The sequence below is a fragment of the Neoarius graeffei genome, chromosome 28, assembly GCF_027579695.1.
Source record: "Neoarius graeffei isolate fNeoGra1 chromosome 28, fNeoGra1.pri, whole genome shotgun sequence".
NCBI lineage: Eukaryota > Metazoa > Chordata > Actinopteri > Siluriformes > Ariidae > Neoarius > Neoarius graeffei.
This window is the reverse complement of record NC_083596.1, coordinates 20,315,073-20,330,891: the sequence shown is the minus strand read 5'-3', so window position 1 is coordinate 20,330,891 and position 15,819 is coordinate 20,315,073. Positions and strand designations below refer to the sequence as shown.

General features: G+C 41.2%; 1 protein-coding gene across 1 annotated transcript in view; it reads left to right on the top strand.

Moving 5' to 3' along the window:
• The window catches only part of ube2g1a (ubiquitin-conjugating enzyme E2G 1a (UBC7 homolog, yeast)), a 36,467-nt gene that overhangs the window by 3,546 nt on the left and 17,102 nt on the right, over nt 1–15,819 (top strand). The window contains exon 2 of the mRNA XM_060913346.1: nt 10,911–11,013. Coding sequence (XP_060769329.1) covers nt 10,911–11,013 — 103 coding nt within the window. The remainder of the gene's footprint in view (nt 1–10,910; nt 11,014–15,819) is intronic.

Here is a 15,819-nt window from a genome sequence, read left to right as displayed (position 1 = left end):
GCGAACTTCTGCATGTGACACATCTCCAAGTTGTAGCAGAACTCGTGATCTCCCGCTCGAGAGGCGGACATGCTAACCACTAGGTCAACTCGTGGTCAAAGGGTTGTGTTAGGGCTGCACGATTATGGGAAAAAATGATAATCACGATTATCTTGATCAAAATTGTAATCACGATTATTCTTGATGTTAGGGAAATCACTTAAATTTTATTTCACTATATTCAAACAAACAATATGAACAGCTTTCAGTGCAGAATGAAATTTAAGAGAAATTCTGATTTCCAAATGACAAATGAAATTTATCCAAGAAATTACCAAAGGATGAAGGAACTGAAAACTCAATTGCAACAATTACATAGCATTATACTGAGGCTTACAAGTTTTTAGCTAGAAAGACCAGCCTACCAACATGCTCTGGCTTAAACATGAGCGAAGGCAGGTCACAACATTGCCTCCAGTGCTAAATAGTCTGTTCCGACATAGTTAGCTTTTCTCTCTCACCTCAATCTGTTACCTGCTCTCACGCTATCACCCCTTGAAGAAGATACCGCTGCACTGAAGCTCTGCGCACTTGGCCAGTGTTGCCAGATGCTGCTGACGTTTTCCATCCCAAAATATGTTCAAAACCCGCCAAAATGCACTTAAAACCGCCCAATCTGGCAACACTGCACTTGGCTTGCTTGCTTATTTAGGCGGAGTAATGAAACCTTACATGCGTCGGTTTGCTCCCTAATGGTTTGGCGGAGTATTGGTCAAAAAGTGCTTGATCAGACATACAGCAGAGCTCGCATTTTAAATGGAAATAAATCGCGATTTTCATTTAATTTAATCGTGGCAGCCAAAATCGCGATTTTCGGTTAAATTCGATTAATTGTGCAGCCCTAGGTTGTGTTTATAGCCATACATGGTTAGTCAAAATTATGTTAACACTAATGGATTATTTTTTTCTCCTCAATGTGTGGTGCGCCGTGACCGCTGTTGGTATAATTGGGGCCTACTTTGACACCTCAACAGTGACGTCAGACGTCTACTTGCAGATGGTGCGGCAGTACGCCATTGATAAACTCCCACTACAGAGCCAATTGGCAGGGTATTTCCAACAGGATGGCACACTGCTGCATTTTGGCCATACTATTCGTGCTCATCTTGACCACGCATTTCCAGGTCGATGGATAGGTCGCGGTGGACCATTGCTGTGGCCTCCACACTCTCCTGATTTGACGCCCTGTGGCTTCTGGTTATGGGGTATGGTGAAGGAGCGTGTGTATAGCAGGAAAGTTTGTGATATCAATGATCTCAAGGACAGAATAAGGACTGTGGTATCCTCTGTTCCCTGTGAAATGCATGTCCGGGCTTTAAATGGTACTGTTGGTTGCTGGTTTTCATGTGTTGAACATGATGGCGAGCAGGTTGAGACCGTTCTGTAAGTCATCTTGCACATGATGTATGTTTTGTGAATAAATTATTTATCATTTAAGTGTTAACGTAATTTTGACTAACCATGTATAAATGGGTCAGAGTCAAAGAATATTAGAAAAATTGCCACATGCAAGTCAGTGATCTTTGTGTGTAACATTAAATTTATGATTTGTATGTTTTAGCTGTACATCATGTCGTCTTTTGGTTGCTCCTATTAGGGGTCGCCACAGTGGATCTGTTCCATATTTAATTTGGCATAAGTTTTACACCGGATGCCCTTCCTGATGCAACCCTCCCCAGTCTATCTGGGCTTGGGACCGGTACAAAGTATGTACTGGTTTGTACAGCACCAGTGCTGGGTATTTTACCTAATCTGCATGCCTTTGGACTGTGGAGGGAACTGGCGGACCTGGAGGAAGCCCGAATTACACTCTAGTGAATTCATTGGTAAAATACCCAGCCGGGACACTCGTCTGTCACACTGGTATTTCCGTCGTTACTGTCGCACAATTAAAACTTGCCAGATCAGTTGGCTGGTGGGTTTTCAAAATAAATGCATGTGTGTATTTATTGTGATAAATCCATATTATACTGAGCGTATTTCCCACATTAATAAACACACAGTACCTGCATCTTTCAGTTCTTTTAAATCAAGGCTGAATACTTTCTTCATTGCTGCTGCCTTTTATTAAAATCAAATTTGAGGCTTTAATTTGACTTTCAGCGTGACTGCAATGCATGATGGGATATATTGCTTGGTTAGTGACCATTGTTGTACACTGTTTTTCGTGATGCATTGTGGGATACTTTGAGTGCATTATATAGGGTGTAATAATCCTCAGTATCATTTCGGACAGCACTACAAAATGGTATCCTTACTATATAGTGCCCTATATGGTGAGTAGGGAGCGATTTCGGACACGGGGCTAGTTACAACAAATCCAAACTAGTTTATACTTTTTTTGTATTTCAATGTTAAGTGCACATGTTGTTAAATGCCATTTACAGCATGTAGCAGCAGGTGCCCTTATCTTTAGTGTTTTTCTAATATCCACGCCAACAAAAACACACTCAATTTCATGCTAATGTAAATAGTTTGGGGTCTGAGAATTATGCCGCTTTCCCACTACAAACGCGGCTGAGCCGTGCCGGGCTGAGTCGAGCCGAGCGGGGCTGTTGGAGTTGCATTTCGACTACAACCGCGCTGAACCGTGCTGGCTGGAAGTGGGTGGACACATTGGGTGGAGTTAGCGAAAGTGGGTGGACGTTACGTGATGTCGTTAAGCAGCGCAAGCAGTGACATCAGTGAGCTTTTAAGCAGTAGTCTCACGACCCGAATAGTAAACAATAAACATGAAGTCGTTAGTGTTGCTGGTCTTGGTTCTGTGGCTTGTCACCGACAACGCCAACAGATACTGGCAAGAGCGTATAGATGAGGCGAGGCGCATAAGGCTTCAGAAATTCTCGTAATTCGTAATTCTTCTCCTTCCGGGTTTGCGGTGTTTACAGATCCCAGCGTGCTCGCGGGGCGTGTGTGGGCATGTGAGGACACTCCTCCTCACCAATCAGTGCACAGGGGAGTGTCTGCTCACGCCCCAGCCTCACTCGGCTTGGTTTGGCTCACTTCAGCCCTACTCCAAAACCGTGCGAGTTTTAGGGGCTAAGCAGGGCTGAAGCGAGCTGAGTCGTGCTGTTTTTTGGTAGTCGAAATGCGAGCCGTGTCGGGCTGAAGTGAGCTGAAGCGAGCTGAAAAAGGGTAGTGGAAAAGGGCCATTAGTGACCACAGGCAAAAAAAAAAAACTTGCATGAGTTTGTGTGCAACATTAAATTTATGGCTTGTATGTTTTAGCGGTATACATGTCGTCATCATCTTTCGGCTGCTCCTGTTGGGGGTTGCCACAGCGGATCTGTTCTGCATTTAATTTGGCGTAGGTTTTATGCCGTATGCCCTTGACACAATCCTTCCTAATCTATCTGGGCTTGGGAATGGCACCAAGTATGCACTGTCTTGTACAACTCCAGTGGTTGGATATTTTATCTAATTTATGTCTTTGGACTGGAGGAAGCCCACACAGACACGGAGTACATGTAAACTCCACACAGAAAAATTTGTCAGCCATGGGGTTCGAACCTGAAACCTTCTTGCTGTGAGGCAACCATGCTAACCACTACACTACAGCGTCGCCCTGTTTTAGCGATGCATGTGTGGTGCTGAAGAAAATGGAAATTGTTGCAAAATTAACATTTTCAAAAAAAAACAAACAGTTGATCCTTAATTATAGCTAACTAAATGGCTCTTGCTCAACTGCAGACAAAAATCCAAAACCAAACTGACAGCTTATACATGCAAGACTCCCTAAACTGTTTTTACTTTTCCAGTGATTTGGCTTGAAAGTTTAAGTCTTGTGCAATGTTTTGCTTTGAAACACCATACCCCCAGCCTTTAGAATCTGCATCGAACACCCTCTCCAAACACGCGCGTGCACACAAGCAGCGAGAACGTTTGTTTCATGCCAAGTGTTCACAGCTGAGAGTAAGCACCACCAAGCATGTCCTGGCATCATGCCAGAGATCCTCCCCATCCAGGGACTGTTAAGAGATCCTCAGGACCCTGTCCGGATGGCTCAACTCGTCCTCTTTCCAGCCAGAGCAGATTGACCAATTGGAATCATTCGAATTATGGCTGTTTTTCTCTCCGCACCAGCATAGTGAACTCTCTGAACCCTGCTTATGCTCCGGGCGCTTAGCTCAGTTAGACCGAGGTGAACCAAAAGACTTGTGCACACCATCGTTTTCATCCTGATTTCCCAGTCACTAGCTAATGTTGGGGCTCTGCAAGTAATTGATTCATGCTCATGTGGTATTTATGGTTCAGGATGCAATTTTTTTTTTTCCTCTCTCTCCCCCACTCTGTCTGTAAGCAATCACTGAGGCTCTGATGAATTGTGTAAACTGAAACCCTCAGCGAGTAGTTGCAAGTGTAATACTGCAAAGCAGCCAATGAGAATCTGGGAGAAAAATTAAATTCATTTTCTGTAATGTGCAGCAGCAGATCTCTGAATCCAGTTTATCATCTGTCTGTCTGGGAGGATGAGGGCAAAATGTAAGAATGGTAGTATTGCTGCTGTATGAAATTGTTTGGCATGGTTGTTTAGGAGCAACAAAAAGACGATTCCTTCCGACATGAAGTATCATACCCTTTTTTTTTTTTTTTAATCGCGCACACGCTATGCCTCTTTCTCTTTGCAGAACAGACTAGGGATGGCGAAAACTAAAAATCTTGACTGACCACCGAGCCTCATTAGCCAGTTAAAGTCGGTTAACCTAGGAGTTTAAAATTCTAGAATTGGAGTTATTAGAATCTATTCTAAATCTAACCGCGAGCATCCGCACATTCAGTCCCAGTCGCTGCCCTCCACTTGCATTACCTTTTCTACAGCGCGAAACGTTTAGTCAAACGCGGCACTGATGTCGAGGGGTTTGTATTGGAGCGGAGGACAAATGGCTCCAGCTTGGAGACAGTTTCAGTTGGCCATGATGGCGTTGAAAATAAAGTCAAGTGCTAGAAGTACATAACATTCAGTGATGGGAATAACGGTGTTAAAGGCTTTTATAACGCCGGGTAATCTAATTAATTAGCTACAATTGTTAACGCTGTTACCAATATCAGCACGCCATTACTGCATGGTATTGAAGTTGCTCTGAAGCCGTCACCGACTTGGCTCACAGACATAAAAGCTGCGTTTGTCACTCCCCCTCCAGACACCATTGTCACTTCATTCTCTCCCCTTCCCTCCAAAAGTCGGCATCTGCGCCTTTAGTTTGTGTGGAGAGATATGATCTGCATTAACATGCATTGTTGGCTACAGACCGAAACATACTTTCAGAATGCAGTGGCCAAGGCAGGACTAAACTCGATGTACCTTCTAATAATTAAAAAAAAAAAACAGAATAGTAATTTGTAAGCTAAAAAGTCTAGCCTGATGCTTTTTTTTTCCCACAAATACAGTGTTAATAACTGAAGTAGGCTGTGTTGATATTGCATACTACTACGGGCTAGGCATTTTCTTCGAAGTGAGAGACAGACCTCATACCGCAATTGTTTTCCAGCTACTGATATTACGGGTACATGGCTGCTAATTGTGCACAGCCATTGGGAATGGGATAGCTGGAGCTGAGCTGATTAGCCGCTAAGCTAATATAGCAACTGTCTGATGCTAAGTAACATCAGTGAGTAACCAGGTTTTAGTTCAGATCTTGTGTATTATTATTACGTTGACATTAATATTCACCAGACTAATCAACCATCGACTTCATTCATGCGCCGTGTTCTTGTTTCTTTGATAGTCAAGAATTTCCTTGATGTTACGTACCTGGTTAACATCGTAGTAAAATGTAATCCAACACTGAGACTTTTCTTTCGCCGAGTGGCAGCTGTCTTCATCTGGGGCGGGACATGACTGAATGGGTGTTTCTGATTTGTCAGCTGTCGTCCTTACACCGCATGGCATGCCCCAAGCGTTTACAACACAGAATTCCAGGTTCTCCACTCCAAAATCGGCAGCTTCAAAACGATTGATTATTTTTATTTTTTTTACCAACAACCAAAAAAAATTAACCGGTTGACGTTGATTCGGTCAAACGGTCATCGGTTAACATCCCTAGAACAGACAAAAGTTCAGGGGTGCTTGCAGAACTGAATTTGACTGTAAATAAGCAGCTTATTATAAAATTTTAAATAATTTATCTAGGCAACATATGCATATGCTTGTAGTGAACAATGTGCCATTTCATTTACTTGAAATTGACCGCACAATCAAGAGAAGCTAAGGTACATCAGAGGAGGATGTGTTGCTTTGCTCTGAAGTCAGGCAGCAGGTTATGTAGATTTGTACTGGCTGCAAAATGGGTAAAAAAATAGATACCCTATGGGTACATATGGCTACTGCTTATAAATAAAAATGTTTTCTGATACAATGTCCGTACAGTAAAATATAGCATATACATGCCCTCAATTATACTCGCCTCATCTCTTGTGAGCAACATCAGGGCTTTGTTCAAAATACAGTGCTGTGAACTAGATCTATTTTCAAAGCACTTGTTCATGAATTGTCTTGGAAGCATTATTTAGTACTAATGAGCACATTTTGTTTTACAAGCATAGTATAAAGACTCCTAAAATAAAATTAAAGCGAATAGCAGAAGTTTGACCAATTTTTCACATTTTGTCAAAGAATTGATCAAATTTATTTAAAAAATTAATTGAAAAACATAAGTACTCATTACAACTCTTGTTGGATGGCTAGAATTTTTAGCCTAAATATCTGCCAAAAAGCTTAAAAAAAAAAAAACTTGACCTTTCAGAAGGACCAAACAAAAGCTGTGATAATCAAAAGGTAAATTTTCTTAAAATAAACACCACTTGCTTGATATAGATTTGGTAGCCTTGGTGAACCACGAGGTGAATTTCGTTTCTTTTTATCTGCTGATTATCTTCCGATACTAAGTTATAACAAGGTTTTTTCCTTATTTCGTTTCTAGTTCTGATTGGTTCCGAAGTTTATCAAGAAATAAACCAAATCAAACTTGATCAGGATAAGTGCTAATTGGTTACGAAGTTTTGCTATTGTTACACTCTTCCTTACATTCTTATACTCGTTCTTGTGTACCTTTTGATAGCACGAGATCAACTGTTCATATCACGATGCGCAATGTGCGATTGTTACACGCCTACATTCTTGCAGCACGATGTAGTGGCTGCCACCTCTATATGAGGCAGTAGCCACAAAAATGAAACTTTGTGAAATACAGCACCTGTTTTTGTTGATCTTAAAGCAGCAGACACAATGTTTAAATCCTCTAACTTCTGTGGTTTCTGATACTATTGTCTCAAGCCTAATGGAACAAACAAAAAAATGGTGCTTTGCTTTAGTAGATAAAATGGATAGAAAAAGCAAAATGTGATAATTATTGTAGTTTGTGCAAATGTCGCACTGAAAAGTGTCGTGTTTGCCTTTTGCACGTCCATGTCCAAGAACTCCATCATGTGACTGAAATATTTTAAACATGGGTTGGAAAGTTCCCAATAATGTTGCACCTCTTCTGCTAAACGCTCCATTTCTAATTTTGCTTCATAGTTGAAATTTAGATGAAGGCTATCATTACACCTAAAACCCTTTCCTTTATCTCTGTGCAGGCCATTTGCAGGAATTGGTCACGTGTCAGTTTTCCCCATAGCAACACGCCCGTGGTGGGCAAGCTAACTTGACGTTCCTTGACGACCATAAGAGTTTGACTGGTGATGCAAGGCAATCCATTTTCTATAATAGCTGTTTTTGCCTTTTCTACTGTCTTGTGTACTTGGAAAAAGTTTGGTTTTAACTTCTGTCGTAAGTTAAAGCAAATCATTGGCTGTAAAAGAGTTTTTTGGACTCAAGTTGGTTGCTGCCGAAAGAAATTCACGTGCAAAATGGTGGATTTCTCAGGTATTTTTATAACCTCTCCTTTTCTACCTTTATCATTCGCATAGTTTTCCCCAAAGCGTTTTAGCGTATTGGGCCCGATACACTTGCTCTGCCTGCCGATACACTTAATCGCTTTAGTTAAAATCCGATACGCTTAGATTTATACCGATGCGTTAAATTTCCTACCCACAAGTAACTAGATACATAGGAGAGCAAATAACAGATCCATTTACATATCGATTGATGCTTGTGTTAAACAAGCAGTCTCTTTTTCCAGTGTTTGTGTTGATTCTGTCAAAGTAATGCTGGTATGTCTGCATGGTATGATGTAAACAAGCTAATCTGTTGGCTGTGTCAAGATCACGTGTTCAAACCGTCCAATAAAAATATCGAAAGAAAACGTCAGACATCCCAGAATTTTCCAATTCATTATAAGCGATCTCATTGGCTGCCGATGTTGTTCCCCACCAGACGGACAAAGCCGACTGATTTTAATAAGCTAGGAGAAGACTCGCTGGACAATTTGATCCACATCAGCATGGATGACAGTGAGATGGACTATGAGAGCGTTGCCCAACATTGGGCCAAGCAGAAGCCAAGGAGAATTAATCTGCTTTAAAGGAGTAGAAAACTTAATTCATTAGTTTGGGTTTGCAGAAAGATTATGTACTTATAAACACGCTCACGAAGTGAAGTTGTCCAAATGTGTCAAATGTAGCATCATTTCAAATAATAATCATAAGCAGTTTTGGCAGCATGAGGTCACTGGGATCCATTTGACAAAAGAAGGCTCCGGATTATTCTTTTGTTAAAGGCTCACAGTGACCTCACACTGCCAAATATGCTTATCATTATTATTCAGAATTATGCTACATTTGACACTTATTAACACTATCTTCATGAAATGTTTTTATAAATACATAATCTTTCTGCAGACTTAAATGTATGAATTAAGTTTTCTTTTCCTTTAAATATGTTTTAATCTTAATCTAGTCCATTTAATAAAGTGCCAAAATTTAAACTTTATAATATGCAGTTGCCTTACTTTTCTTTTCAGTGCATCTTAGTTATGCATATATTATGGTTATTGCATCAGAAACATTCCAAATCATTATAGTAATACAGCAACTTATTTTAAGGTGGCAGGTCTTGGGTTCAGATCCCTTTGTGATCAACAGGAGATCATGATGATCGATTCTCTTCATTGGATTGCATAAGATGGAGCAAACCACTGGTCATATTTTCATGCACATTTTTGTTACAACACTACTTGATCATAGATAATTAGGTGCCAATAATCATGAAGGGCACTGTATATATTGCATTCGTGTTTCTTCTGGGTGGTTCTGCTTTGTGTAATGCTCATGATTCATTTGCTTATGAAAGCAGACACCACAGGCAGCCAGTTATTTCATCATGTGTTGCTTCAGTCCTGGATGATAGTTCTGCTGCGCTTCATAAACGGATCCCACATGTGGATAATCGGGCACCGCATGTACTTTGACTATCCAGGACTTCAGTCTTGTGCTGTTTAAACGGGAGCGTGGCCACAAACGGGAACCTGAGCTCCTTTCATACTGATCTGAAATCAGGTCTGCAGTTTCCATTAGTGGCTATGTTTAGGACCTGGATGGGGGGAGGGTGGTCCGCCTTCCTTTCTGGAGCTCCAGAGCAGTCTGCGGTTTCCAGGCAGTCTTTTACCTGAAGAAAAAATGTTTTGTTTTGTTTTTTTAAAGGAATTCTAAGTCGGAGTTGTCTCATTGAATTAGTTTTAAGTTGCGTATGGTTTTTCCTTTGAATCTGAACAGGATAGAAGTGTTAAACTTGAGTCCTTTTGCTTTGGTGAAGGTGTGCTTTTGTAATGTTGAGAATTTATACTGTTCTAGCATAAAACGATTGGTTTGTGTGTATACACGTGTGTTATGAAGTTTCTTAATGCACCACAGTCCAATATTTAGATACCTTTTTGTTTGTCCTTATTGAACAAATAAATCCAAACTTGACTTTGAATTTAAAGGACCGTAAACATGGTGTTTTCTTTGTTGTGGGGTGTGTCGGTGGCTTTTTGTGGCTGCGTGTGTGGCCGGAGGGTAAACATGCAGAAAGAATAATTAAAGTATGCTGTCTGGCAAACCACTACAGGACTGAAGAGAAACTGATTTTCTCATTAAAATAAATAAGTACATTGTTTTATTATAAGCAGCGAAGGAGAACAACTGAAGAAAGGTGACGTGCTGGTGGGGGGGGGCGCGGGATATCGGTATGTAGTGCTACTTGGCCGAAAATAGGTTGTTTAACTTCAAGTCAACAATGCCATGTCCTCCTGTGTACATGATAGTTATGGATCTGCCGGGAATAACAGTAGCGGTAGCATTGTAACATGTTTATTACAGCCAAAAGGTGTTCAGTGCAGGCAGTGATGAGAGCTGCTGGAGTAAGGAATCTGATCAGGTAAAAAATGAACAGGTCGACGGTAATGTTTGAATCTATATTTTGATAGTTGGCTGTGGGGGTCACTGTTTGATCGTGTGTGTGTATATACCGTGATTACCCTTGTTGCGGTATGTTGATGTGATTTTACAGGTCCAGCTTTGGAGCAGAACTCCACAGTAGTTAACTTTTATCATCAGTGCAAATAAATTGACATTTCTGTCCCGAACATGTCATCACATGAATTGATTTCTGCTCTTTTGTGACCACGCTACATGTGAGAGTAGACGAGTGTCAAGTGATTTTTCAGGTGATGAGCAGCTTTGCATTGTGTGCTGCTTGTATTGTGCAAAACGTAATTGCTTTAGAAAATCCGGTTTGTGTCATTTTGTTCTGTTGCATCATGTTCTGTCTGTACCTTAAGAACAATTCCTACTGGTATACTGGATCAACCATCAGACGACTCTTCTTACTGCTCAGTGTCAGGTTTACTGTTTAGCTCTTCACAGTAAAAACAATGATGCTGTTTATTTGATTCCAGCTTGAAGCACAAGTGCATTTCTCCAACAGTTAATAACTATCTTTGTCTTGCTTCCAGAATTGAATAAAAATCCAGTGGAAGGCTTTTCTGCAGGACTGATAGACGATAATGACCTCTACAGATGGGAAGTGCTAATAATTGGTCCTCCTGATACACTCTAGTAAGTACAGTCTGTCTCCTGGGTTTACTATCCCTGATTTAACTGGAGCATGGAGTAGTGAGTTTATGGGATCAGACAATCTAATAATAAGCAAAGTTTCTGACATTCTCAAAGGTTAGAGCCCAGGTATGGAATCTGAGGTGATGTTGATGTGCTGGTTTTCCCAGTTCAAGCATAATTCTGTCCGAACCAATAATATTGTGGTTGTTGATAATCGGAGAAAAATTTTTTTTGGGGGGGGAATCAAGCAGCTATTTAAAGATCATCGGCAGTGGCCGGAGGTGAAACGTAGAATATCAACTTTATTGTCTAGAAGAACAACCCAAAAAGCGAATTCAATCTTCCTAGTGTCTAATTTGCACCCTTAAATTGAATAAGACTGTGTTAAAATGTACTGTTTTGCCCAATTTCCGAAGGTTTGTTTACATCTCACTTATGCGCACTTTCACCGCCAGGGGACCGTCGTCGTGACATCATTTAAGGCAAACAGACCGAGAGCAGTTCTGTGTTTACTTGCGAACCGAGCACACGTGTACGGACTTTGGTCGTGAGAGGTTGTGTAAAATGTCTGATAGCGATTTTGAAGCAGGAACTCTTCAAATTAAATATTGAGAGGTGAAACCATATGTGTATGAACATATGGCCGTTGCAAAGCAATCGGTGAACGTGGCTCACTGGTTTGACCGTGCGGCCTCGGAATTGGACAGCGACTCGGCCAACTCTGATCACGGTGACCCCGGACCTCAAGACTCGCGCCCAGACAATTTATCCTGGTAGTTACAATAAATTCTTACTTTCATTGTAATACTAAATAAGAGCCCTTTTGAAGAATAATTAAACCTCCGTCCCTAGTGGATATAGGTAACGATTACTTGACAGTGCACCGGTAGGCCACATTAGCCTGCCATTATACTATTTATAGCCGACTCTAAGCGAGGAAATATCCCTTTGTCTCATTTCCACAATGATTGATTGTACAGGATCCCTCAGGATTCTTGACTTGTCCATTGCAAGCAAAAGTAAAAATGTTTGCCTCCAATCTTCTCCTTTTTGCTTGAGCATTGCTAGTCCGTTTCTTCTTTGACTGCTTGATTTTGTTTCACGCGCACACAATCCACTGCCTCCGCCTCCTCTTGTCTTCCGGAAAAAGCCAACCCTCTGGCTTCACGTGCACAATTCACTCTGTCTCTTCTTTTTTTGGAAAAAGCCAACCCACTCGCTCCGCCTCTTTGCCTCTCTCGGAAAAAGGTAAAAACTTCTTCCTGACCCGGTCCTGTTACAGTTCACTGCACAACAATAAGGCATGGTTTCTCTTTGGAAATTCCTGAACGCACGTCTGCACTCAAGCCGAATGGCAATGCAAGTAAACGGAAGTGGACTCAACTCAAGCGGTTTGTGTGTCTTGAATGACGTCACGCGCCGAGTGGTCACGAAATTCGCCGCAATCCGCGCTAACTTGTTTTAATTATTCCTTATTAACAATACTTGGGACCAGAAGAAAATTAGAGGGGTTTTTTAACATGTAAAGTTTCAAATGTGCATAAACTGAAAACCGTTGCCTATGACCTTTTAAGGGTGTTGCTAACATGCTTCAGTGGTATGTATTAAATTTACAAGAACTCTGAAATGAATGGACATAAATGAGCATGCTAGCTAGGAGTGTAGCAAAGTGGGCAGTTTGTGATGTCACTTTGTATTAAAGGTGACGTATCCCTTTTCTACGTTTCCCTGAGGTCTTACTGAAATGTCCGAGACATGATTTGGTCAAAATACCACAAGGATAAAACACTACAGCTCCCTTCTCACCCTGTCTAAACAGCCCTGTTCAAAACAGCTGATTTGAGTGACTGTTCCTTTACATGATTATAAGCCACTGCTCGCCAACCCCACCCCCTCTTTTCCTGGCCAATCAGGTAGCACGGTCCTCATGAATATTCATTCTTAAAGGTAGTTCTCAAGCCATCCCTGTGTCTGAAATCACACTCGTTCACTACTCACTATATAGGGAATTACTATATAGAGGACTCATTGGTAAAATGAAAAAAACGCTTTTGGACACTAGTCTGTTGCGCTGGTATTTGTCATTACTGTCGCACAAAACGTGCCAGATCAGTCGGCTGGTGGGTTTTAAAAATAATAAATGTTGTTTACCAGCTGGGAGGTCCGTATGGTGAAATACCGTGACAGAGGTCTTGAAAGTACTGAGCGAGGCCCTCTGGGCCGAGGTCAGTATTCAAGGCGAGGTGACAGTCTTTCACCATACGACCCACCTTAAGCTGGTCTTTTTTTTTTTTTTTTCTTCCCCCTCTCTTTACCAAATTCTAACAGAAAGGGAGAGCTGAGCTGCCACTTTGAATCCTTATTCACGGCTGTAATGCAAATGGATTCCTCCTTGGTATACAAGTGCACTTCCATGGCAGGGGAAAAAACATTTTGCCGCCTGTGTAGTCCCCTATTTATACAAAATTGAGTCATTCAGGATTCAGCCATGTTTTTGCTTGGCTTTAGCACGTTAGAGGTTTTTAGCTTTCTCCTGAAATGTGGTTGGTTTTTTGTTTGTTTTTTAAATTTCTTCTTCCTCAGGGTAGTAAAACTCGCTTTTGCTGTGAAGACTGTCGTTATCACCATCCATGCTGTAAAATGAATGCTATTCTCCTGAGAACTGCTGGCAAAAATATGGAATCAATTTTGTGCCAAAATGTTCATACAATACTTTTGAAATATCAAACAAAAACAAATCAAAATACAAAAAAAGTAAAATTTTTTTAGACTGGCAAGCAAATTATTCGTGTAATCATGCAAAACATCAGTCTATTACTCTTCAGAAACCTTTTATTTTTGTTCCGCGTCTTTCTCCGTTTTGTTTGACGTAATTTATTTTGGTTGTGATTCCAGCTTTCTCGTTTGCGCTCCCTGACTTTTTGCTTGCAGTTTTGGTACAAACTTCACGTGTGGGTGGGCTGTCCAGGAATGCATTCCCATTGGCTAACTTGTGTTTGACTGCCAGCTACGCTCAGCGATTCCCCCGGAGGCTGTTGCGGCCATTTCCTACTCGGATTCTGGCGGACTGTTTGACGAGTGTAATATCATAGTCGCCACTGAAGTCCACTCGATCCTTGTTTACCGTCAATGGATCGGTCACTCATCAAACAGTCCGCCAGAATCCGAGTAGGAAATGGACGCAACAGCCTCCGGGGGAATGGCTGAGTGTAGCTGTCAGTCAAACACAAGTTACCCAATGGGAATGCATTCCTGGACAGCCCACCCACATGTGAAGTTTGTGCCAAAACTGCAAGCAAAAAGTCAGGGAGCGCAAACGAGAGCTGGAATCGCAATCAAAATAAATTGCGTGGAACAAAAATAAAAGGTTTCTGAAGAGTAATAGACTATTTTGCACGATTACACGAATAATTTGTTTGCCAGTCTAAAAAAAAAATTGACTTTTTTTTTTTTTTTGTATTTTGATTTGTCGTTTTTGTTTGATATTTCAAAAGTATTGTATGAACATTTTGGCACAAAATTGATTCCATACAAAAATTTATAAGATTTTTGATAATCTTGTAAATAAATCTTATTTTAAATAAATAATAATAAAAAATAAATGTTGACAAAATGCTGTTTGTTGTGAACGAGCAAGTCGCCAGAGGTCCATAACCGGGGTCCGTACTGTAGGATGCGGACCTGCTTGCCAGCCAATCAGAGCGCAGGATTTGATGGAAACCACACCTCGGGGGGGAAAAAAAATGCATTTTTTTCGTGGTGCATTTTCTGTCAAATCCTGCGCTCTGGTTGGCTGGCGAGCGGGTCCGTATCCTACGTTACGGACCTCTGGCAACTCGCTCGTTCACAACAAACAACATAGTAGGTTTTGTTTTTTTTAAATAAGTATCAAAAATCTTAACTTTTGCCAGCATTTCTCAGGAGAATAGCATTAATTTTACAGCATGGATAGCGATAACAGTATTCACGGCGAAAGTGAGTTTTACTACCCTGAGGAAGAAGAAATGAAAGAACGTTTTCAGGAGAAAGCTAAAAACCTCTAACTTGCTAACGCCAAGCAAAAACATGGCTGAATCCTGAATGACTCAATTTTGTATAAATAGGGGACTACATAGGCGGCAAAATGTAGGTTTTTGTGTGTGGGTTTTTCAGACCTGTTTACTCCTACGATTTGGCCGTAGTTCCTACGATTTTTCAAAACAAAATACGGACTACGAATTCTTGTCCAAAAACTACGATTTATGGCCGAAGTGTTGCCAAATGTTTCAACAGGTTTCGTCTAAACAGGGGCGCTGCGCCCTCTTACTCTCGGTGTGCGCCCCCTTACCGACTCCGTGAAAACATCCCAGCAACACTACGTGACAATGTGTCTGATCATCAAATACGATATAATTGCTCCAAAAACATTCCAATCATAGTAGATACACTGCCAGACGGTGCAAAAACAATCCGAATTGGCGTTTTCCAGACTGAGGTGCCATGTTTAGTTGTTTACTTGTCGCGGCTGCTCTCGCGAGATTTGACATGGGTTACATACAAGGTCAGCTGACTTGTAGAGCGAGATTTCTCGAGACTGAATGACCTTTCGCCCACCGGCGCAGGAGCTTTTGACAGAAGTAGTTCGCGAAGTTGTTTTTGTTGACACTTGGGCATTTAAAGATGTCATCCCGCGGCACGAAGCGGAAGAAAGCCAAAGACTGTCCAGGGCAGAAGAAGATTACTTCTTTCTTTTTCAATGTTGACAGACAATTTGTTACAATTTCCCTCTGATAGCCTCAGAATGTCCCATTGGAGCCTCAATTTTTC